Source organism: Camelus ferus, chromosome X, assembly GCF_009834535.1.
Source record: "Camelus ferus isolate YT-003-E chromosome X, BCGSAC_Cfer_1.0, whole genome shotgun sequence".
NCBI classification, from domain to species: domain Eukaryota; kingdom Metazoa; phylum Chordata; class Mammalia; order Artiodactyla; family Camelidae; genus Camelus; species Camelus ferus.
Window position 1 is genome coordinate 51,683,622 of NC_045732.1, and position 24,337 is coordinate 51,707,958.

General features: G+C 32.7%; 1 protein-coding gene across 1 annotated transcript in view; it reads right to left on the minus strand.

Moving 5' to 3' along the window:
- LOC102507511 (sodium/hydrogen exchanger 2) overlaps window positions 1-21,039 on the minus strand; it is a 62,396-nt gene extending 41,357 nt beyond the window's left edge. Inside the window, exons 1-3 of the mRNA XM_006194491.2 lie at window positions 20,784-21,039; window positions 17,443-17,906; window positions 16,680-16,930 (exon numbers count right to left, since the gene is read on the minus strand). Of these exons, the coding sequence (XP_006194553.2) occupies window positions 16,680-16,930; window positions 17,443-17,906; window positions 20,784-21,039 (971 nt within the window). The remainder of the gene's footprint in view (window positions 1-16,679; window positions 16,931-17,442; window positions 17,907-20,783) is intronic.
- Between the last annotated feature and the right edge of the window lie 3,298 nt (window positions 21,040-24,337).

Consider the following 24,337-nt stretch of genomic DNA (forward strand, 5'->3'; position numbering starts at 1 on the left):
AGACCGATTCATCTTCAGCTCCTTTAATATCAGTAATAACTGACTGACAGTTGTCCTTAAAGTTACTGCAGGCTCTTTGGGATTGCTTCAGTCTGATTAAACCTATGAAATTCAGTTAGAGGCACACTGATTTAAGAGTTAATTACTTAAAATACCATTTGACAAGCTTAATCTTTGTTCTTTCTTTGACCTACAGATGATTTTAAAGTATACATATACATATTTACATAAAGATTTTATGTGCTAATATTTAAGTGCTTCTTTTGTGTCAAGTATATCTTCTAAGTGTTTTATCTATTTTATCTCAGTTAATTCTCAGATTGACATTTATGAGATAGAAACTATCTCCATGTCACAGGTGAATGAGGCCTGGAGAAATTAAAGAACTTTCTCAAGGACACTTGGCTAGGAAGTAGCAGAGCTGGGATTGAATCTAATCAATCTGTTTATCTAGAGTCCATGTTCTTGACCATCTTGATATATATTTCACATATACACAAGTTACTTCATTTGTGTGAATGATAACTAATATTTTTAAGTGTGACATTTTTAATCAACTTATGTTTTGCTTTTCCATTTTTTGAAAGTTAGTTACCTTATCTTACTGACTTGCTTTTTATGTTTTCTGTCATTAATTGAGCATTGAAATGTTCTGACATTCAGTATCAGCCCAATATAGCCTCCTTCCTTTTTCAAAGAAACACTGTTAACTGTTCTATTCTGGAAAAAAGAGGAGAATGTAAGAAGCTTCTCTGACTTCATTCTTTTTTTCCTCACAACAGTTTACAAGAAGACTTTTTCAGTTGATTATTTCAATTTTTGAAGGTATAATTTCAAAGTATTTGTTACACTTAAAATCAATCATTGTTACCAACATTTATTGTTTTCTCTGTCAAGTTGTATTTTTCCCTCTAGTCAGTTTAGCTCTAAAGAGCTTCCTCTCCTGCCATTGTTATGTAGTGTTGCTTCTTTGTTTCCTAAGTAATTTGAGATTTTTTTCCAGAAACTGGAAGAGTTCCATGATGATGTTCAGTGTTCCAGGACAAAATTTTAAAATGTTTTTAATTGCTCTATTTTCATTTTAGTCTCAGCTACTTTAAGGAGATAGGCTTGGTCAAGTGGTAAATAACCAGACTTTCAAAAATGTGATAGACAAACATATGCTCTCAATCTTTTACAGATTTTTTTGCTTTCAGTTGCAGTTCTGTGTGTAAATTTTCAGGGTTAAAGCTGAGTTCCTGATATAAGCATAGGTATCTCATGAATAATCAATTTTAGTTGGCCAGTGAAACTTTTTTTTTATATTTTAAACCACTTCCTGGATACGGTTTAAAGTATCTAAAAATATATGGGCATCAAAAGCCTTAAGTGAATTATCAATGCTAATTAATCTCAAGATTATTTCTTATTATTTTCACTATGCTTAATAATTTCTTCTAATAAATAGCATTTGGTTACTTGATAATTATCGTACATTTCTTGTTTTCCCACCTGTTGCATGCAAGTTTTATTCTCATTTCCTATTCTGTAAAAAGAAAATTAAAGCAGTTCAATAACCACAAATTTCCACTCTCTAGAGTCAATTTGTGATTGTTTGAGAGAAATAGAATAATGAAATCCTCAAGGAGTAAGATTTACATAGAGCATCTGCTGAAATTGTTGAAATACTACATGCTGTCTGGTGTCTTTCAGCACAGAACAGTTTTTTGTTTGCATGTTTGACTATCTTAGACGTGATAACTAATTAAAATATTACCTAGAATATATCATTGCCATCATACATGCATTATAATCACATCTAAGGCAATTCCTAATTGCTGCTGTTTAATATTTACTGAGCAGTATGCAGCATTGTGTGATTTCCACCCCCAACCCTCATACATGGTTCCTATTCTTAATCACATTAGGATCTTAGGTAACATAAGGTCACACTGACAGTACATACATTAAACTAGAAATACAATTTGCATGCAAACTGATTATTTTCAAAGATTAATTGTATTTTTTCTTTCTATTCTGTTTTATAAGTATAGACAGACATACAATCACACATCTCATAAAGAAAGACAAGTACGAGATAAAAGATGAATGAAGTAGCTGTGGTTTTAATGGTACTCCCCTCAACACTTAGGTCATTTTTAATTTTTTTGTAGAAATGACACCCCAAAAATATCAAGAGAGGTGGGAATGAAAGATCAATTATGCAAACCAGAAATATGACTTGGTCATTTCTTTTAGCCAGAGAAAGAAGAGCTAATGAAGGTACTAATGTCAGGTAAAGGTAAAGGAAGAGTTCTTTAAGTAAAATATAAGTATAAAGCAGGAATAAAATATACTTTGATTTATTAACTATTAAATATAGCATATTCCTAATAAAATGCTTAGAACTGCTAATATTGAGTGCCTACTACATGCTAGTCACATTCCATTTAATCTTCATAACCTCACAAAAATACACAAAGTGTAATAAGTTGCAGAGCACATATTTTAACCCAACTCTGACCAATTCCAGAACTTATGATCTTTCTATTACCCAATGCCACTTCATGTTAAACAAAAATTATCCTGCATAGATACACTTGTTTTTCATATTTAAAAAGTTCTAAATAGCCTTCTCATATAAAAAAAATTGTTACTGCAAGCATTGTAAAACTGTACTTTATAAGGAAGTAAAGTCAGAGATCTAAAACACAAGGAAATCTAGGGTGGAATTCAGGCATACTTCTGTGACATTGTGGGCTCAGTTCCAGATCACTAACAAAGTGAATATTACAGTAAAGCGAGTCATATGAATTTTTTGGTTTCCAGTAGACATAAAAGTTATGTTTATGCTATACTATAATCTATTAAGTGTGCAATAGCATTATGTCTGAAAAAATGTGCATGCCTTAATTTTAAAAGTCTTTATTGCTAAAAAATACTAACCATCAACTGAGCCTTCAGTGAAACATAATCTTTTTGCTGGTGGAGGATTTGAAATATTGGCAAGAATTACCAAAATATGACACAGAGACACGAAGTGAGCAAATGCTATTGGATAAATGGCACTGATAGACTTGCTCAATTCAGGGTTGCCACAAACCTTCAATTTGTAAAAAATGCAGTACCTACAAAATACAATAAAGTGAAGCACAATAAAGTAAGATATCCCTGTACTAGACTAAAAATTTTTAGGTATGTTTTACCTTGTACACTCTGCATACTTTATGATATTCCTTTACATAACAAACAGTATATGGTGCAACAGTAAATCGCTATAAAATTAAGTTATAATCATTCACCTTTCTGGGTAGTGGCTAGGACTAGAATCTACAATTTAGAACACCTGTCAAAAAAGATCTATGTCAAATCTTTACCAGTAATAATCAGATACAGTTCCTGTAGCTCTCTATGTAAAACAAATAAAGCCAGACTGTGTAAGTTAAATTTGTCTTCTTACAGTTTGGCACTCGCCATGTGCTAATTTGGCAATAATTCTCACCTACTTTATAAGGTTTCATGTCCCTCTCTGTTTTATTAATTTCCCCTTCACTATCATCTGTCACCGAACAGATATTTGGTTGGTCTTTTTTCCTTTTTACTTCTTTCTCTTTTCACTATACAATTCCAAAGTTTTACTTCAGCAAAACTTAAAAAAAAAGGTAGGAAGAGAGACAAATGTTATTCTTTTGAGGTACAGCCATTTATGAGTCAAATTCTAACAATAGATAATTTTTAAACATATAACAAGGGTTTTCAAGAAAGTGAGAACAGCTTTCCTTCTAGACCATTTTATTAGACTATCAATTTCAACCATTTATTCACTTTTACCATTACTATGTAAAGTGTTGAAGTATCAGCAAGCTCTAATAATTAAAAAGGGGCTGTATCTCTGCATACAAATTTTGTATGTATCACTAGTACTGTAACTTGAGCTACGAGGCATTTAATACTTATCAAATAACATTATTTTTACCAGTCCCCAAAGTATTTTACCAGTCTAACTTTTCTCCAGGAGGCACACAAAAGTAAAATAATACTAAGAATAAATAAATGAATTAATAAAACATATCTTCAATAAATATTCAGCATCTATTGTATTCTAGTTAATGAATTAAAACAGAAAAATACAAGAGACATTGTCAGTGTCTTACAGGAGTTCACAGCCCTGGGGGTGGGAATGGATAAAACATGCTCCCATACATATAAGATAAAAGTAATTAGGTCCCTTATAGCCACTTTCTGGAAGATTTAATGAGTAGCCAGTTACAAATTGTCTTCACCACTTAAAATATTTAATATGAATCAGGAATCATGCAATACCTAATGACAGTGAAGTTTAAAGAAGCTATTATGGAAGACAAAAGGAGGGAGCAGGCAGAAATTGCTACAGCTTGTATAGGTCTTCAGGGTTGATAAAGCCATGAAGCCAGCCTCCTCTTCTCCCTTTTCTATCTTCACCACTACCCCAACTACCACTCTTGCTTTTCCTTTAGTTCTCAGACTGCCCATTCTCCTCAAGGCACTCTAGTCCAGGCCGGGGCATGACAGCGGATAAGTGTTCTTTGTTGTTACCATACATTTGAGCACTTCCTATCTTCCTTTGTTGCAACCTATTATTTCACCCGTATGTTTTTGCCTCATTAAGTAAGTTATAAGATCTCTGAAAGCAAGAACTTTGTTTTAAAATTCTTTAATCGCTCATAAAAATGAGAACAGCACTAAGCATATAGGAGCTCATAAACGCTTGTGTTTTTTTAAATTAAAATGTATTTCAGGGAGGATGAAAAAAGATCGACTAAAATCCATTCTAACCTGAGAGACCCTCACCCAATGTAACTGTCTATACTCTAGCCCCAATAGGCTCCTAATGCAGAAGTCAGAAATGAAGCTAAGTGAGAATATCATAGTACATCTTTGTGAAAAGTAACTGATTTAGCTATACCTAAAGGTTTCTCCATAAATTAACAACCAATCAAAACCAAGTATTCTGTTTCCATAGGCTTCTGTAATAAAAAGTTAGGGGTAATGTCTTCATGATAGCTTCATAATAATTTTAAAATTTATGAAAGACATAGAAATTAAATCTTCCTTTGCAAGAGAGAAATGAAAAATTTTGTACTTTATCACAAAACAAAATAATTCAAATGGGCTGTGCAAAGAATGTTTCTCTTTAGTCTCATTCCAGCATATAAAAAATCAAGTAGATGATGACTTTATTCAATATTTTGGCTACAATTCTTACAACAGTCTCTCTTTTGCCTTTTAACTGTAATTTCACACTGGTATTTGATATGATTTGATATTTAGGTAACAGTTATAAAATTACCAGCCTTCATGCACTATTTGTTGTTTCACATCTTAGAGCTGTCACTCCAAGAGTACAAAAATGACAAGTAAGTCTTTTAATAGAATACTATGACTTTTAGTCTTAAAAAAGTGATTACAAAAAAGTTTTAAGCAAGAAAGAGCAGCTGAATGTGAATATACTTAACACTACTGAACTGTACATTTTAAAATGATTAAGTTAGTAAATTTTACATTATGTATTTTTCCACAGTAATTTTTTAAATTGGATGAGCTTTGTGCAGAATTGTTTTTGTCAGTGACCCTTTAAAAGTAGAAGAGATTCTGACCTGTTGAGATGACTTATGCTCCTGTGTGAAAAATTCAACTATGTAATCACCCACACATCTTTTCATCTTTATGGGCATCAGTTTCCTCACCTGAAAAATGAGGGGAGTGGATTAAATTATCTCTAAGTTTCCTTCTAACTGTAGGCTTGTTCTAATTTTGTACTTCTGTTTTTTTAATTTTGAAGAAGAGTAAATGGGGACTGCATTTCACTCTGAAAAGTGAAAAAGACAAGCACCAGGTATCTGTAGATAACTAAAATCATAAAATGCTCTGAATGTATGGTCACTATTCTAACACATTAAAGCAATAAATGCAGCAATTAATGTTTTACATGTAAATCATTTTCCAAGTTTGAGAAGAGTGAGGGAATGAGAATTTTTGTGGTTCTACACTAGTGAAGTTTTAATCTATAAGTGGATTTAGTCTTTGGATCACTATAAAATATATTTTGTTTTGTACTTACTCAAACCTAATTTTAACCAGATAGATATTATATCTTAACTTGAGAGGGGGAAAAGAGCTTATCACAAAAGTTTAAGTCAAAAAAAAAAAAGTTTAAGCCTAATGCTTCCTCCCTCCAAAAAATGTCAGTGGTTGCATTGGGTTGTAATGCTTAGATAATTCATAAGCAATTCAATCAACTAATTTTTTATATGCACTGGTGAAGTAAAAGATTTGCCTAATAAAATAAGTTATAATAATTCCAATGTTTTTCAGTGTATGGAGAAAAGAAAGCTGCCATGGCTTAGAGAGAAATGACCTTCATAATGCAGAGAGAAGCCACTTTACACTGGCGAAAGACCACCATTATGTGATACTCTAACTGAATATAGACCTGGCCTCATTGCCCTAAAAGGAACAGGACCAAGCTGCTCCAGGATTAAAGCTAAGACTTTCCCTTCTTTATAGGGGATTTCTCATGGTGCTTTTCACATGCTATAACAATACATATGAGGAAAAAAAAACCTGGAAGGATATCCAACAAAATATTGCTTATGGTTATGTTTGTATGTTTTGTTATAAAATTTATTTTAAGTTTCTGTCAATTTTCTGAATATTTTACAATGAACATGCATAATTTCTAAGAAAAAATTGAAACTGTTTTCCAAAGTGACATAGTGTAACTCATACACAGCTGGTAGCACTATAGGTTATCAGTTCCATGGGTATTTGGCATAAAGAGAAAATCTGAGGCAGAAATGAGCTAAGATCCCTTCTCATTACATTTAATAGAGTCTAATGTTCACATATTTTTAAGGATGAAGAGAAAATAGAAAATAATAATAAAATGTACCATGTATTGAGCTCTTATCATGGGTCAGGTACTGTGTTAAGCCCTTTACATCTCATTTTTAATACAACACAGTCATATAGCTAGTAAGTAGTAGAGCTGGGATTTAAACCCAGATCTGTTTAATTTCAAATCCTTTGATCTTAATCACTATCCTATGCTATGAACTTTCTTCCATTTCTACCTCACTTAAAAAAATTGACCCTCATCACACTTAAAGTACTTAATTATAATGAATAATAAGCTATTTTCTCAAATATAAAAATATGAACATGTTTGTTCTACAATGACTATTTCATTTATTAAAATATATTCTGCAATCCCCTCACTGCAACAACTCTAGACTTCATTTACCAAATAATAGTTGGTATTCCTGGGACTTGATTTCAAGAATAAAAAATAAATAAATAAAACACAAACTAAAAGAATGCAAACACAACAACTAATGAATGATCATTCATCTGTAACACAAAACCATATATGGTTCTCAGCTGTATTCCACATTTCTAAGGAATTAGATATGAGCAGTCTATAAATTATGCACCTATGAGATACATCTCAAAAGCCTATATTTAGTACTTTAAAGTATTAATGTTATGAATTATGGTTGCATTTCCAGACCATCACACAAAATCTATTTAACCCAGAACATAGCTAAGAAGTAGTAGCAGATTAAACTATATATCCTTGGAGCTGGAGTTCCTGCAGTGCTGGAGGTAGAAGTTTTTCCTTTGGTTTTATTGGATGAGAGACTAGCCTAGAACAAAATTTTAAAATCAGATATTTCTAAGGTAACAGCGAACTATAGCTCCTCCAGCTGTATCATTTTTCTCTTTATATCAAACAAACCCAAGGTCAATTTATAAACACAAAATGTCTATTAATGTTTTCCCTTTGATGACACTTGAATAATTGTTCTTGAAACTTAAAGATAGATGTGGTTAGTCTAATAGATTTGCTTTCAACTAATTTGTAATCCCCATACAGCAATCCAGAAGGCCAAAATCACCCAAAAACATTCTTTTAAAAAATTAAACTTTTTCTTCTCTATGGCATTTCGGCAATGGATCTCTCAAACACTAAAGCATCAACCACCTAAGTCAAGACAAATGAAAGTTACAAAATTGCAAATTATCTTTGAGTGCTACTTTTTATGGAAAATATTTTTCCAGAAAATACTCATAATCTAGTGAGTTCCTCTAGAGATTTATAACCAAAAAAAAGTTTTGTACAAGATCAAATGTTCCCACTCAAAGTATTCCCCTCCAACTAATCTCCAGTTGCTCAAATTATGCTAATTCTTCAAAGACCTGAATCACTTCTTCATGAAGCCTGTATCACTCATAGAAATTTATTTGCAACTCTAGCTTAATTCTTGTCACATCTGCCTAGCATCATAGTTACTCACATAGATGTTTCTCCCTCACAAATATTAGCTAATATTCATTGAGCACTTCCTGTATGTCAGGCACTATGCTTATTACTTTACATATATTATCTTGTTTAATTCTCATGGCAATTGCAAAATAAATAGTTAGGCACTATTAATTCTGTCCATTTTAAAGGAAAGAAACCTAGGTTTAGAAAGATTAAATAACTTGCCTAAGGTTATGCTCCTGGCAGCCACATCTGACTGCAAACCCCAGTGTCTTAAAAACTGCACTATAATTCCCCCACCTACCACCCATCCACCCCACTGAATTTATAGAGGTTTATCCATCTTTGTGTAGCTACCTCTTGATATGGTGACTCATACATTTTTAAATGCTTAATAGAAGTGTCAAATGGCTATTTCCTAGGCTTACTTTGACCTAGATCAGTGCTTCTCAAACAATCTGTGATTAAAAATCAGTTTCTGTCAATGACAATAAAAATGAATTACTAGAAAAATGAAGTTTAAAAAAGACCTATAAAATACAAGTCATAATTTATTATTATATTTAAAAGTTGGTTTAAGACTATAAAAGTTTCCAATCTCTATACTAACCAACAGTTCATGGACCAGCAGAAGTCGATAAACCACACTTTGAATATTATAGGCCTATATTACTATGAAGCATTTCACAATGTCGAAACATATTCTATTAGGCCATTTTAGTCCTTTTGTGTAGAAGTCACAGCAATGCATAAACTCTTTGAGGTCATGCATGGAAGAAAATGTAATACTTGAATAAGATTTAAAACTAAAAATAAAAATTATAGCTTATTTCTAAGTCCTTTCTTAATAGAATTGGCCTTGATTTTTATGTGCTATCTTGATTTGTTTCATGTTTTTTTCTTGATGAATTCAATAAGATTTCTCAGCGTCTTTAAGACTAGACTCTAAACTTTAATTAAAGTTTCAAGTATTGATTGCCATATGAGTAAGAGTTTCCTAGTAATTAAATTCTAGAATAAAAGATCATGTCTGTCATTGACTCATTACAGATCTTTAGGGAATTCATTTTACCTCTTCCTTAAGTATAACATGCTTAAGAAAGTCATTTTCTCACTTCCTGAATCCATTTCTCTATAGGGAAGGTTATATGTGAGTCATAAAAATATGATCAATACAAGAACTTTCTTTTACAGAAGTGGTCTCATGATGTCTTATCTAAAATTTCCCTAGTCATTTATGCATTCATTTGTACATTCATTCAAAAAGTAACAATCAAGTGCTGTACACCAGAAATTGACACAACATTGTAAACTGACTATACTTCAATAAAATATATATAATATTGCAAAAAAAGTAACAATCGAGTCCCTACTGTGTGCAAGTCTCGGTACAGATTTTGCTTCTCATATCATTCTTAACAAAAAGTACTGGTTCTTTCCTGAGAACATTGTTGGCATTGTAATTTCAAAACTGAGCAAGCTGGGTAGGCCAGAGAAGTTTTGCTGAAGACATATCCAACAAAACTTATTTTATCCTGGTTTTAGAAATTTTGAATTAAAACAGTGAAGTTGGTAAGCAGGGACATCTTTGTGATTCCCTATTTAATTGTTTGCTCTAATATCAGTAATTAAACATACAAGTATTACTTCAGTTACTCCATAAGACTAAGATGTATAGGCTTGATAAGTTGCAAAAGAAATAGAAAGAAAATATCATTTGAAATAAACTATGATTCTATTTGGTATCTTTCAGGAATAGTCTCAGACTAATAGTGTCAATCATGAAAATAAAATATGGACTGTAGTTAAAATATTTTATTTTATTTATGTACATATTTTGAGCTAGAACTTTGCTTTAAATTTAAGTTTAGAATTTAAAGTGTCCAACTAGGCTAGAAAATAAATAAAAGGTACTTATCTGGAATCTATAGATAATAAAGATCACAGCTGCCAACTAAAGCCATCTGTGTGTCAGTGAGAAAAAAGACAAACTCTTTCCAAAAGTGAAAGAGAACTATGCTTCACAAGCACATAGTTTTATCATTTGAACTAACAAAGGGGAACTTCTACTAGATTCCAACAGCTTTGAAAGTGCAGCAAAGTTATAATATAATATATATATTTCATTATATAGGGCATTTTTTTCCTATGATGATACTTTCTTGGATAAAGCATTATTATATTGCAAAACAGATGATTTATGAAATTACCAACTAGTACAGTTCAAACTCATTATAGAACTGGAAGCTTAAGCTAAAGTATTCTTAAATTCTAATGCCTTAGCTTTGTAGTTCACTTCAAATACACAAAAATAACTTTAGAATATATTTCTGGTACCACAAAAATAGTATCTGTCACTATATAGAATCATTTCTGAATCCTCATGTTCTGTAAGTGCCTCTTTTTACAAAATTTAGAAAGTTTTTTTAAATGACATAGTGAAGAAAATGGTTTGTAAAAAGAATATCCTTTGGTTATTTTAGCTATAATTAGAAGTTCATTTTTTATTAGAATGTAAAATAATTTTGTTCAAGCTCCTGAATAGAAATCACAAACAAGCTAATTTTACAAATAGTTTCTGTAGAGACCATAACGCTTTATCTAAGAATGATTGTAAGATGAGAAATGAATATAAGATGAGAACTGGCCTGCTACTTTCTGCAATGTAATTTTGATATAATACTATCTACAGAGTCAGCAAAGGGTACACTTTATTAATTGTATATGAAAATTATACCACAAGAATAGTTGTTCCTCTGTTTCTTCTGCCAAAACGTGGTATCAATCTGATATTTAATAACACTGCTTACTATTTTTTGAGATTCTCCAAAACAATATTAGGTAGTCATAGCCATCTGACCCAACCACAGTTAATTAAAACACCTTGTTCTCCTACCTATGCTCATAGGCAACAACAATAAACAGTTTTCTGAATGAAATACAGACGAATTTGAAGCTTGCAGAAGCAAACTCATCATTGTCAAGTTGTAAAAAAATGTACCAAAATATAATGGTGATAAAATATATATTATCAGATTTCTAAATAGAAGTCTAGCCTTGGACATTAATCTCAGAATTATTAACAATTGTTCATTTATAATACAAAGATATATAAATATAATTTAATTTTTGTCATAATAAAATTTAATCTTAAACTTAAATTTTATATTATAGCAATTGGTGCTGCTGATGGGTGCATTTTTTTTAACCAAAATATGTCCAAAGTAGGAGGCAATATAATAAAACTTATTATAAAATATCAGTAAATGTGTACTTATTGACTTCAGAAACAATGAATTATTGAAAAGGCACAAAAATGAGTTCTATAATGGATGCAATATACCACTGTTAAAAGCACTTATCATTAAGATTGGATGCCGTATGCTTTTAGGCTGAAAATAGTGTTCAATCTCACAATTCTACCAATAGATTTTTAATTACTTTTCACACAGTAAAGTCGCTTCCCCATTTCCCCCACAAAAAAACAAAAATCAACGATGACATTGACCATTTCTGAGAACCAGTAATCCTTCAGGTAGAACCTGATTTATACACAGCTCATTTCTTAAAAACTAACTAATGACTGACTGAGTTTAGGTGTTTTGTGTACATTTTTCAAATTATTGTAGAATAAAAGAAAATGAAAGGAAGAGAAATTTTTCCCAAAGTAACATTGTGACTCTGATTATATGTTTGTTTTGTATTTAACACAGTGATTCAATCAATGAATAACTACAGAATTACTACAATTTACTTTTTATATTTAAATAGCCAATCAGTTAATACATTATTTCATTTTATTAGCCACAATTATTCTGTGAAGCAGATATTATCTACCTCTAACAGCTAAAAAATAACTGAAGCTCAGACAGTTTTGGAGGAAGCTTTCTATCTCCATCACCAAAAAAAGTTAAATTTTTAATTATTCAAAAGTATTTTATATTTAAAATCTGTGACTTGACTGTTAGTTGAATTATCACTGTATTCACTTTAATTACAGGTTAAAATATCATCATTACCAAATCTGGTTTGGTCATTTAGGTGACCTAAGTATCAGTGTTCCACTTATTAATCCAAGGTTTTCAACCTAATTAATTTTCCAATACTACAATGTCTTAGAAAAGGATTCTCTCAAATATTTCAAATCATGCTTGTTCTTTTCTTTTTCAATTGCATTCAAAATAATTGTACTTTAGGTAAGACAAAATTTCACACATAAACACAAAGTTTATACTGGTATATTATATATAATTTTTAAAGGTTTTATACAAAAACTTTTAAATACAAAAATGCACCTACAGCCTTAGCCTAAGATAGTCTGAATTATTAATCATTTAATGATTTTGTTAAACTGTTTCTATAGAAATTAAGGGAAGATCTGTCTTCACTACCTTTGACAGTCAAAAGAAACAAGATTGTCAGATATAACCTGAAGGATATTTGTAATCCTAAACCAAAATAAAACATCTTAGAGTTATAAGAAAATTAAGAATCAGAACATTTTTAGAGAAAGCAAGTAGTTTTGACAATATTGTTTCCTTTGACCCATTCTTTCAATACTCAACACAGACATGGCAATACTCTCCACATTGCCAAGTTCTTTAAAAATCCAGGGTGCTCAAAAGAAGGAAGCCACCTAAAAGATACTAAATTAAAAACTTTGGAAAATGCTCTAGATTAGGAAAATTAAATTTAAATTGCCATACCCAATTCATTTGTTGGCCTTTTTTTTTTAACATGTCTTTCATTAATAGGTAACATGAACAATGAAAATCAAAGACAATTTAAAGCACAAACTACATCTTCCAAAAAATTAAAATGCAATCACCCAGGCCCTTGCTTTTAGTCTAAAACATTTTATTTAAAACAGACTAATATCAACCACTATACGGTGACATTTATCATTTACAGTAAATCCTTTTAGAAATTAGAGTAACAAAGTCAAACGGCATTACTTCTGTAGAAGTTAAAAATCAACCCTTTCTAAAAGTCCAGGACCAGATGGCTTAACCACAAAATTCTACCAAACATACAAAGAAGAACTCATACTAGTCCTTCTCAAACTCTTCCAGAAGATTGCAAAGGAGGGAATACTCCCATACTCATTCTATGAAGCCACCATCACCCTGATACCAAAACGAGACAAAAACACTACCAAAAAGAGAATTATAGACCAATATCACTGATGAACATAGATGCAAAAATCCTTACCAAAATATTAGCAAATAGAATCCAACAGCACATAAAAAAGATTATACATTATGATCAAGTGGGGTTCATCCCAGGAACACAAGGCTTGTTCAACATATGCAAATCAATCAATGTAATATATTACATCAACAAAAGAAAGGAAAAAAACTGCATGATCATCTCAATAGATTCAGAAAAAGCATTTGATAAAATTCAACACACATTTATGATAAAAACTCTCACCAAAGTTGGTAAAGAGGGAACATATCTCAACATAATAAAAGCTACATATGACAAACCTACAGCCAGCATAGTATTCAATGGTGAAAAACTCAAAAGCTTCCCACTAAAATCTGGGGCAAGACAAGGCTGTCCACTATCTCCACTCATATTCATCATAGTCCTGGAAGTCCTAGCCACAGCAAACAGGCAAGAGAGAGAAATAAAAGGGATCCAAATTGGAAAAGAAGAGGTAAAAGTGTCATTATATGCTGACGACATGTTACTATATATAGAAAACCCTAAAAGGTCCACACAAAAACTACTAGAGCTGATCGGAGAATTCAGCAAGGTAGCAGGTTACAAAATTAACATTCAAAAATCAGTTGAATTTTTTACACTAATGATGAATCAACAGAAAAAGAAAGTAAAGAAACAATCCCCTTTAAAATAGCACCGAAAATAATAAAATACCTAGGAATAAATCTAACCAAGGAGGTGAAAGACTTATACATGGAGAACTATAAAACATTGATTAAGGAAATTAAAGAAGACATTAAAAAATGGAAAGATATCCCATGCTCCTGGATTGGAAGAATCAATATTGTTAAAATGGTCATACTGCCCAAGGCAATCTACAAATTTTATGTAATCCCTATCAAATTAACTAGGACATATTTCACGAAACTACAACAATTGATAGTAAAATTTATATGGAACCACAAAAGACCTAGAACTGCCGAAGCAGTACTGAAGAAAAAGAGAGAGGCTTGAGGAATAACTCTCCCAGACTTCAGACAATACTATAGAGCTACATGGTATTGGTATAAACACAGACATATGGAACAATGGAACAGAATAGAGAGTCCAGAAATGAACCCCACAACCTTTTGGTCAACTAATCTTCAACAAAGGAGGCAAGAATATACAATGGAATAAAGACAGTCCCTTCAGAAAATGGTGTTGGGATAACTGTACAGCAGCATGTAAATCAATGAAGCTAGAATACTCCCTCACACCATACACAAAAATAAACTGAAAATGGAACAAAGACTTAAACATAAGATACAATAAACCTCGTAGAAGAAAATATAGGCAAAACATTATCTCACATACATCTCAGAAATGTTCGCCTAGGGCAGTCTACGAAAACAATAGAAATAAAAGCAAGAATATACAAATGGGACCTAATGAAACTTACAAGCTTCTGCACAGCAAAGGAAACCATAAGTAAAACAAAACAACAACCTATGGAATGGGAGAAAAGTTTTCCAAATGATGAAACTGACAAAGGCTTGATCTGCAGAATATATAATCAGCTCACATGACTTAATAAGAAAAAAACAAACAACCCAATCCAAAAATGGACAGAAGACCAAAACAAGCAATTCTCCAAAGAAGAAATACAAATGACCAATAGGCACATGAAAAAATGCTCAATATCACTAATTTTCAGAGAAATGCACATCAAAACTACAATGAGGTATCACCTCACACCAGTCAGAATGGCCATCATTCAAGAGTCCACTAATGGCAAATGCTGGAGAGGCTGTGGAGAAAAGGGAACCCTCCTACACTGCTGGTGGGAATGCAGTTTGGTGCAGCCACTGTGGAATACAGTATGGAGATTCCTCAAAAGACTAGGAATAGACTTACCATATGACCCAGTTATCCCGCTCCTGGGCATATATTCAGAAGGAACCCTACTTCAAAAATACACCTGCACCCCAATATACATAGCAGCACTGTTTACAATAGCCAAGACATGGAAACAGCCTAAATGTCCATCACCAGATGACTGGATAAAGAAGTGGTATATTTATACGATGGAATATAATTCAGCCATAAAAACGACAACATAACGCCATTTGCAGCAACATGGATGTCCCTGGAGAATGTCATTCTTAGTGAAGTAAAGCAGAAAGAGAAAGAAAAATACCATATGAGATCGCTCATATGTGGAATTAAAAAAAAAAAAAAGAATATTAGTACAAAACAGAAACAGACTCATAGACATAGATTTCAAACTTGTGGTTGCCAAGGGGTGGGGGGTGGGAAGGGACAGACTGGGATTTCAAAATTTGTAAATACTGACACTTATATGCCAAATAGATGAACAAGATTATACTGTATAGCACAGGGAAATATATAAGATCTTGTGGTAGCCCACAGTGAAAAAAAATGTGACAATGAATATATGTATGTTCATGTATAACTGAAAAATTATGCTCTACACTGGAATTTGACACAACATTGTAAAATGACTATAACTCAATAAAAATGTTTTTAAAAAAATCAACCTTTTCTTTTTTATTTTTAAGTTTTTGGAAAACATGCAACATTTGAAAAAATGCATTCCATTACTTTTAAAAACACAAAATGGGATGATCTGTTTACACCCTAGTACAAAAGTGTTTAGATGTTAATATTCACCATATGGTTATTTAGTGTTACAAGCTTATTATTAGATATGAGGTATTATCATCACTGGTTAAATATCAGTGGTGGATAAAAGAAAAACATAACATGCCCTATGATTTACAAAATAAGTTATAATATTACTTAACTGCCATGACAGAAAGTTCATCTATACAAGGGTTAATGCCAAGTTTATTTATATGGTGTCATTTAATTACCACTATAATATGACTAGGATCAGATACTATTAGGGGAATGATTTTCCCTATGCCATGCCAAATTCTCACCACTTTTGTTATGCAATAAAGTCATACTGTCCCGTACCCTCAATATAGGCAAGTTAGTTGGGATATAGCCATTTAATCTCTACTGGAAGCGCAAGAACTTGACCACAATAATATGCAGTGCTATGACTAAGTGCCTATTAGAGGCAACAGGAAATCCTAGAACATAAAGGGAGGGTCCTCCTCCCATATCTAGGAAATGCAATTTCTTAGACTTCTAGTGGAAAATCAGACTCAATTCCTATGAGAAATTGTATAAATTAAAGACTTGTCCAGATACTTACGCCACAATCCCTGAGAGATGGAACATTTCAGCTGTCAGGTAGGAGAGATAACTATATAAAAAAACAAAAAGAGGTTCAATGACCCGGATGGTCTTGGTAAAGCGCGTGGTAAAGGCAGCAACCATGCCAAACAGGAGGCCAATGAAAATGCCTCCTATTCCAACCAAGAAAAACTTTCCTATCCCAGCCAAAATATCCAAAGGTTTGATAGATGGCATTTCACAGAAAGATTTGAACAGCTTATAGAGCACCTGCATAAAAAAAAAAAAAGATTAGAATGAATTTATCATTCAGAAGAGTCTCAAATTATGCCCCATGTAGCCTTCTAATTTGAGGTTTTTCAACTTTGAAGTCCTTCAATTTCCCATTTCCTTCCCAAAATGAGTTCCTAGAAAGCTTCCCTTTATTAACAGATATTTCTGTAGATAATGTCAAATTATGGATTATTATGTTTGAAAATTGTCTGATGGACTGTGAATATATCCTTCATGGCTAAAATATTCTTATCTGCCATGACTAGGAAGGTTTACCCAAGTTTCCATTTAATAAACTGATAGAAGATTAATACAGTATAAAGGAAGCACTGTTATTTTTGAAAACATATTAATGGCCAGTAAATCACAGTCTCTGTTCATAAACTTATTTCTAAGACTAAATTGCTCAATTATCGTCTAAACCAGAATTCAGTTCTTATTTAAATTTCAAGGGTGATCATAAAGGAACCTATTTAATTACCTAGAAAGCTCATGCCTGGGATACTTACGACAGTAACAGCATCATTAAGGAGGGATTCTCCAAACACCAAAATATGAAGCTTTTCATTCACATGAATTTCTTCAAATACAGAGAGTACAGCCACAGGATCTACTGCAGCAATCAAACTACCAAACCAAAGGTTATGGAGCAATGGCACATCTTGAAGGTTGAAGTACTTCACCTGACATATGCCATAGAGGGAAAGGCCTATCCCAAATGCATTCCAGATGGTTCCAACTACAGCGTACAACAGAATTGTCCCTATGTTTTCAAAAAATGGCCGACTGGGCATAAAATACCCTGCATCAAGGACTATTGGTGGAAGTAAATACAAGAAAAATATATCACTGTTCATAACTGGTGGGGATTTGTCATTTAAACTGTAAATTAGTCCTCCCATGATGAGACCTACAAATATCAAGAGGCAGCTTTCAGGTACAACTGTGGGTATCTTATTATAGAGGTGAAATCCTAGAAAAGAAAAAAAGATAGAGTATTATAACATCTTCATTATCAGTCATCTCTGTATGTCAGCCGTTCGAGTCTATGATTCCAGAAAATAGCTTCTCAGTCATTTAACATTTAAATAATAACTTAATAAAGATGAATATGCATGAGTGGAGGCATTTTTCTTTATAATGGAAAAATATTTACTAATTGAATGAAACTATTCACCGTAAACAACAATAAGATTATTTATGTGCCCACTGAATCATTTTCAAATGTGAGAACATATTTTAAAATGGAAACCATGCATTTATCATCTGGCAATATTCTTCTGCTCTTCTCATGATCATAATGATACACATCAGACACTTTAAGAATATAGAAATCAGAAACATAATTTAAACATCTGCTTTGAATAATAAGAGTTGAAAAGGGCTTTAGTAATCGTAACTAATTCTTCATTGATAAGGGATCATGATTATTTATAAGGAAATTGAGACCAAAGAAACAAAGTAACTTTTCATGGCTATATGTTAAGTATGTGGCAGTTGGGAAGACAACCCAGCCGGGCCTCCTGACTTTTAGCTCAATGTTCCTATAATTACCTCAAACTGTCACTTGGTCTGATTGACAAATGTGGGCTTACATTAATGCATACAACTGAATCATCAAAATAAAATTCCAATCATAAAATTTATTTTTTTCTCATAGAATTATATGAGTCTTTCATCCCATGAAGGGAAATGCACCAATTCTAAAAACCCACATGGCAGCAGTCCTCTGTTTTATCCCGTATTCTTTTACTTTTGCCTACATTATGTCACATCATCATGCCCTAGCTTACATAATGCCTATAGATAGTGACTCTAATTATCATCAATACTCTCTGCTTTAGAAAGGACCTTAATAATCTTTCAAGCTAATCAATCCTCTTCCTCTCTACCCCAGCCCCCACCAGTACACTGCTGAGATCCCTTTCTAATATACTTGTTAATTAATTTGACTATAACTTTCTCAAGGATTGAGGCTAGTTTTTTACATTAATCCCCTAGCACATTGCTAGCACAAAGAAATAGCTCAATAGATACTTATCAAATAAATAATAAATACATTTTTAGAAAAGAAAGTCAGCTGGCTTCTAAGCTAGACTTTATTTTTTAATAGTTTCAAAAGTGCCTTCACATATGTTCTTGTATTTGATTCTCTCATCACACCAACACAGTGATGTAAATACTGTTATTCCTATATTTGAAATGATAAATATGAGGCCAAAGAATCACTTCACTCCTCTAACACATACTTATTGACCGCTTATTTGCAGGCACTGACTTCTAAACTTGAGCAAATATTAAACAGCTCAAAGCAATCTTATCTTTTCATTAAACCATGCTGCTTCCCTCTTTATCCTCTATACAGCCATTTATTTCCTCTAGGCCTTGAAATAATTTGAAAACTCCTCATAGGAAAAATGGGGTCTTATCTCTGTAGCCCATGGGCCCAATATAATGCTCCATACATGAAATGTGCTCAAAAAATATTTTCTGAATGAATGAATGAATGAAAGCTAACAAGGAAGTTTTTTTGTTTGTTTGTTTTTAAACTTACATTCTCTTACTAAGGTTATGGTAAAAAAAAATTATCTGTCAGTGATGGCTCAATGAAGTCCTACTTAAACAAATGGCAACAGATGACCTATTGGGAAGATTCTTTGCCCTATGATCCAGAAGTTAACATTTAATTAGACTATTTATTAAATCAACATATCTAGTACTGCAAAAAATAGTTTAAAGAAACTCTTAACTATATAGAAGTGCTAGTTATTATCATCCAAGACAGAATATATCTCTAATCAAAGAGGTATGAGACTAGCATTCTAAGCTCTGGTTTGTGAACTTCACAAAGCATCTTCTCTCCCTGGGCCTCAGATTTCCTATCTATAAAATGAAACGGTTGGATAAAAATGGTCTCTAATGGTTTATCAAGCTCTGATAATCTATCATGCTATAAATCTGTGGATTTTGTGTATCATCGTTAAATATTACATTTCATAAATGGTAATGCTTTGGTATCTATAAAGTCACTTAAATAAAACTTTGAAATGCTGAACATGATTTATTTTAGAATAAATTCATTTTAAAATAACAAAATTCTACAGCTTGTTTCATGTTTTCCTGGCATTGTTCTCAGTTGTGAACCTACAAATAAATGGTAACTCAATCATGAATACTTAGAACTCTTAAAGGTTCTCATAATTTTAATATCACCATAGCAAAGGTTTGATAAATTATTAAAGAACATAGGAGGAATAACTGAGAATAAATCTCCTTAGGAGAACCATAACACTAGTAATTCAGGGTGTTCACAAAGGTGAAATAAAGCACAATGGCTCTTCTTTTCTTGCTGGATTTATTCTTAGTTTGTGTTTCCCCTTCAATTCTGAGTGGTGGCCAAAAGACCTACCTTTTAACAAATAGGAAATAAGTTTGTCCCATTTTTTGCACTACCTGGCAACTATAACAAGGATCCTGTGAGGAAAAACAAGTCATCTAAAGACTTAGATTAGTCAGAATCAATCAAGATTTCTCTGTTCTCTCTTTTAAAGTTATGCCTTGTCTACTTAACCCTTGAACAGCTGGGACCCTCTCCAGTCTAAGTTCCTGTGCTCAGTCTATTCTTGTCTCCTTCTGCTGGGAGACCACCAATATTTGAACATAATCCCTGCAAGAGGGTTGGCGCTATGAAGAGAAAGGTCCTTTTAGCAGAGATCAGGTGGCAAATATTATAGTTTGCTTTTCTTGGGTTTATTAAGAAAAGGGTGCCTATCTTTACATCTGGAAAAGCCCTGAAAGTTCCCCCTGTTAGGCAACTCCCTGGGAAAGCCTTGGGAAATTCCTCACTTACCTATCTTTGCCAGAGATGCTAACATAATCCAGAGTGTGATCTCAAAAGGAACCTGCACATGCTGGTAATCCAGAGAGAAAAGGAGTGTGTGAGCAGACACCTCTGAGCCATTATCCTGTGTTCTTTTGGGTCGCCAGCTGCCATTGTCTGCTCTCAGGTCCCAGTAGTGCAGTATGCTATCACCAGAGGTTCCCAGAAGCTGGGAGCAGAGCTGCCCCAGCAGCAGAGGTAACAGGAGCCCCAGCCTGAGGGCCATCATCAGCTTTGCCAGCTGTGCTTGCTAAAGTACTTAATCTCTTCCCCAGCTGCATCTGCTCACAAATGCAGTTTGCTGTCCTTGACCCTTAGTCCTGCTGGCTAGCATTTAATGCATCAGTGAAATTTCCAGCAGCCCCCTGGAGTCCCAAAAGAGAAATGCTGGACTGTTATGCCCTGGAATGAAATTAGAGCCAGCCCAAGCCAGCAAAGGGAGGAAGCTGGGACAAATTCACTGATTGACATAGAAAGGGATTTTTACCCCGAGTCCTAACTCTCAAAGGAAGAAAACCATTGGGAACTGGATTCTGGCCACTTAGCAATCTATTTTCTCACTACAAGATGACTCCAATTCACAATGGATATGGAAGAATATTCAAGAATTTCTAAATCTCCAGAGACTTTGAAGACCTCTACATACAAGAATCCTGACTCCAAATTCAAACTACCTTTTGGGGAAAACTCTAGACCTAGAGCTCCTTATATTCATAGAGAGGTGAAAAGGTTGGCAAAATTAAATCAGATCAGCTGCTCCTGAAAATTCCAGGAGGAAAGCATTTTCTTTATTCTGAATAAGTGTCCCAGTAGTAAAGACTGAGATTTTGTTACTACTTTTACCATAATTCCTATCTTCCATGTGCTTTCAATAGAACTTCTAAAAAAGGGCAAGCACCTTCTACTCCCACTTCTACCTCATGTAAATTATGATTACTTTATTTGTTAATCAAATTCCTCAGGTTTTTACTATGAAAAACATATACTGGTTGCTAATAAACTAAGTGAAGTTTCACCAGAGAGGCTGACCTCCAGCATAGTTACATACCCTTTTGTATCATCGTGCCCTTTTCATCTTTATTATACTCAAATTAGGCATGAATTTAAACCTGGTGTCTTCTTTCCTGTTGTTTTCCTTTGTCAAAATCTTTAGATCACATCTTGTTTCATAGATTACCAAATTGAATATCATCAGAAATTCAATACTTACATATTTATTTTATCTGTGGCAATTAAGGAAAAATATAATTAAAAGTAGAATGTGATGAAAGAAATTTTCATATATTGTGGTATATATATATATAAATTAACTTGAATTTTATGTTAACTAAAACAGCCTATTTGTGGCCTATCAAACATACATTGTACATCTGCTTTAATTATGAAAGAAAAAGACGCATTGACCAGAAGTAAACAATGTCTATGTTAAAAATAAAGATTAAATGCCCCTCTTCCTGGGATGCCAATGTTGGCCCTCCTTTGATGATAAGACTCCCTTCCCAGGTGTCAGGGCCATACTGACTTGCTGTGTACATGCATATTTGTTTTTCAGAAACCTTAAAGGAGTTTATCCCTGACTTGCTTAATGTTCTTTGTTCTGAAAAGATATAAAACTGTGCTGGAAACCATGGATCTCCCAGAGCAGTTATCTGAGAGGCTGTCTTCCAGGCTATAGTCCTCAGTTTGGTTCAAATAAAGCTTTTTTTCTATTCCTACTATAGATTGTTTATTACTTTCACTGACAAACATTTCATGCTATTAGTTTCAGAGAGCCAATCAGCTAAAAAAGGAAAAGGCTTTATGCAATTTCCATGTGACTTATTTCCCTGAATTTTCAATGTTAAACAGCCACATCACACTGGCTATATAGTTAACAGGTGGAATGAATAGTATATATATGAATCTCATGGCATGTTGACAAAGATGATGAATTTTCTCTGACTACTATTGTGTTTTTAAAATGTATCTTTGTATCTGTCCTGTATTATTATAAAATCCTTTATTAGTATTATTCCTATAAATATTTTGTATTTTTAGCCTCTAAAATTAAATAGTCCAGAATACACCACCATTTTCTAGGGGTAAAGACAATGCTTTATAGACATTGCTTATATAAAGACATATGTCTTTAAAAAGACATTGTTTATATAACAATGCTTGCAATAAGTACTCAAGTAAAAAATTCAGGGCAGATGGTGACAAGTGTATTTTAAAGTTTAAAGTGTATTTAAACACTTTGAACATTATGACAAATATTTGTGATACCGAGGAAAATTTTTTTCTTGTTTTCTATGTGCTCAGAATACCGCAAAATTGCACAGTAAAAGTTGGAAAGTGTTTTCCTGGTAAATTCTTGTTTTTAATAATAATCATCCTTACCTTTCTGATAGAAAGCAAAAAATATATATACATATACACACATAGAAAGGGAGGTGGGAAGGGAGGGAGAGGGGGAGGGAGGAAGGAAGGAAGAAAGAAAGGAAGAAAGGAATGAAGGAAGGAAGTCCAAATAAGTAAATATGCATTTCATGAAACAGGACGTGGGAGTGTTAACATGGTTGACTATTCACAGAGAACATGAGTAATTAAAACATGAAAGCCCTAGGCTATTAGATAAATCAATGACCCATTTTTTTCTTAGCTGCCTAAACACCATCTAACAGCTAATGATAAATCAATGGCCCATTTTTTAACAAAAAGGAATAATTTGGAGATACAAGCTCACCAATGCATACACTTTTTGATATGTCAACAAGAAGTCTTCTTGAAAATAAATCTAATTTTAAAAAGCAGGGCATAAATTAAAAATCTGACAACTTAAAATTTAATTTCCCTGTAAACTTCTCCATTTGCAATTTCATTTGTCATCATCCTGTACTCAATATTTAGTTATTCACTTTACTTTTAGATCAGAGACTGACACTAACCACTATTCTCAGTAATTATTTTCCAGGTTTCCATTAGACTAAGTTCTGGAGTAATTATATTAGGTATGGAATATTCAATATTGGTGTACCTCATTATCTAGGTCTAGCCTTTTATATAAGGGGCATATAATGTGATTTTAGGATCTATGAAGGTCACCCCATGAAAAGAAAATGCCTCTTTTTACTATTTATTCTTTTCTCTTTTATTGATGTATAATTACTAAATATATTTAATAAATACATAGTTCTTAAGTATTCAACTTGATATTTTGGCAATTTATATACATCTTTGTAACTACCACCGAAAGGAAGATAAAGAACATTTGTCTCATGCTCCTTTTCAGCTTATCCCCACCTTAACACACAGACAACCATCGTTCTGATTTTTTTCAACATAGATTAATTTTTGCCTACTTTTGAACTTCATATGAATTGAATCATACAATATGTACATTTTTGTATCTGGCTTCTTTCGATCAATGTAGAATCTATAGGAATTATCCATGTTGTTATATGTATAAACAGTTCAGTTCTTTTTACTACCAAGTGGTGCTCCATTGTATAAATATAGCATGATTTGTGCATCCATTCTTATAT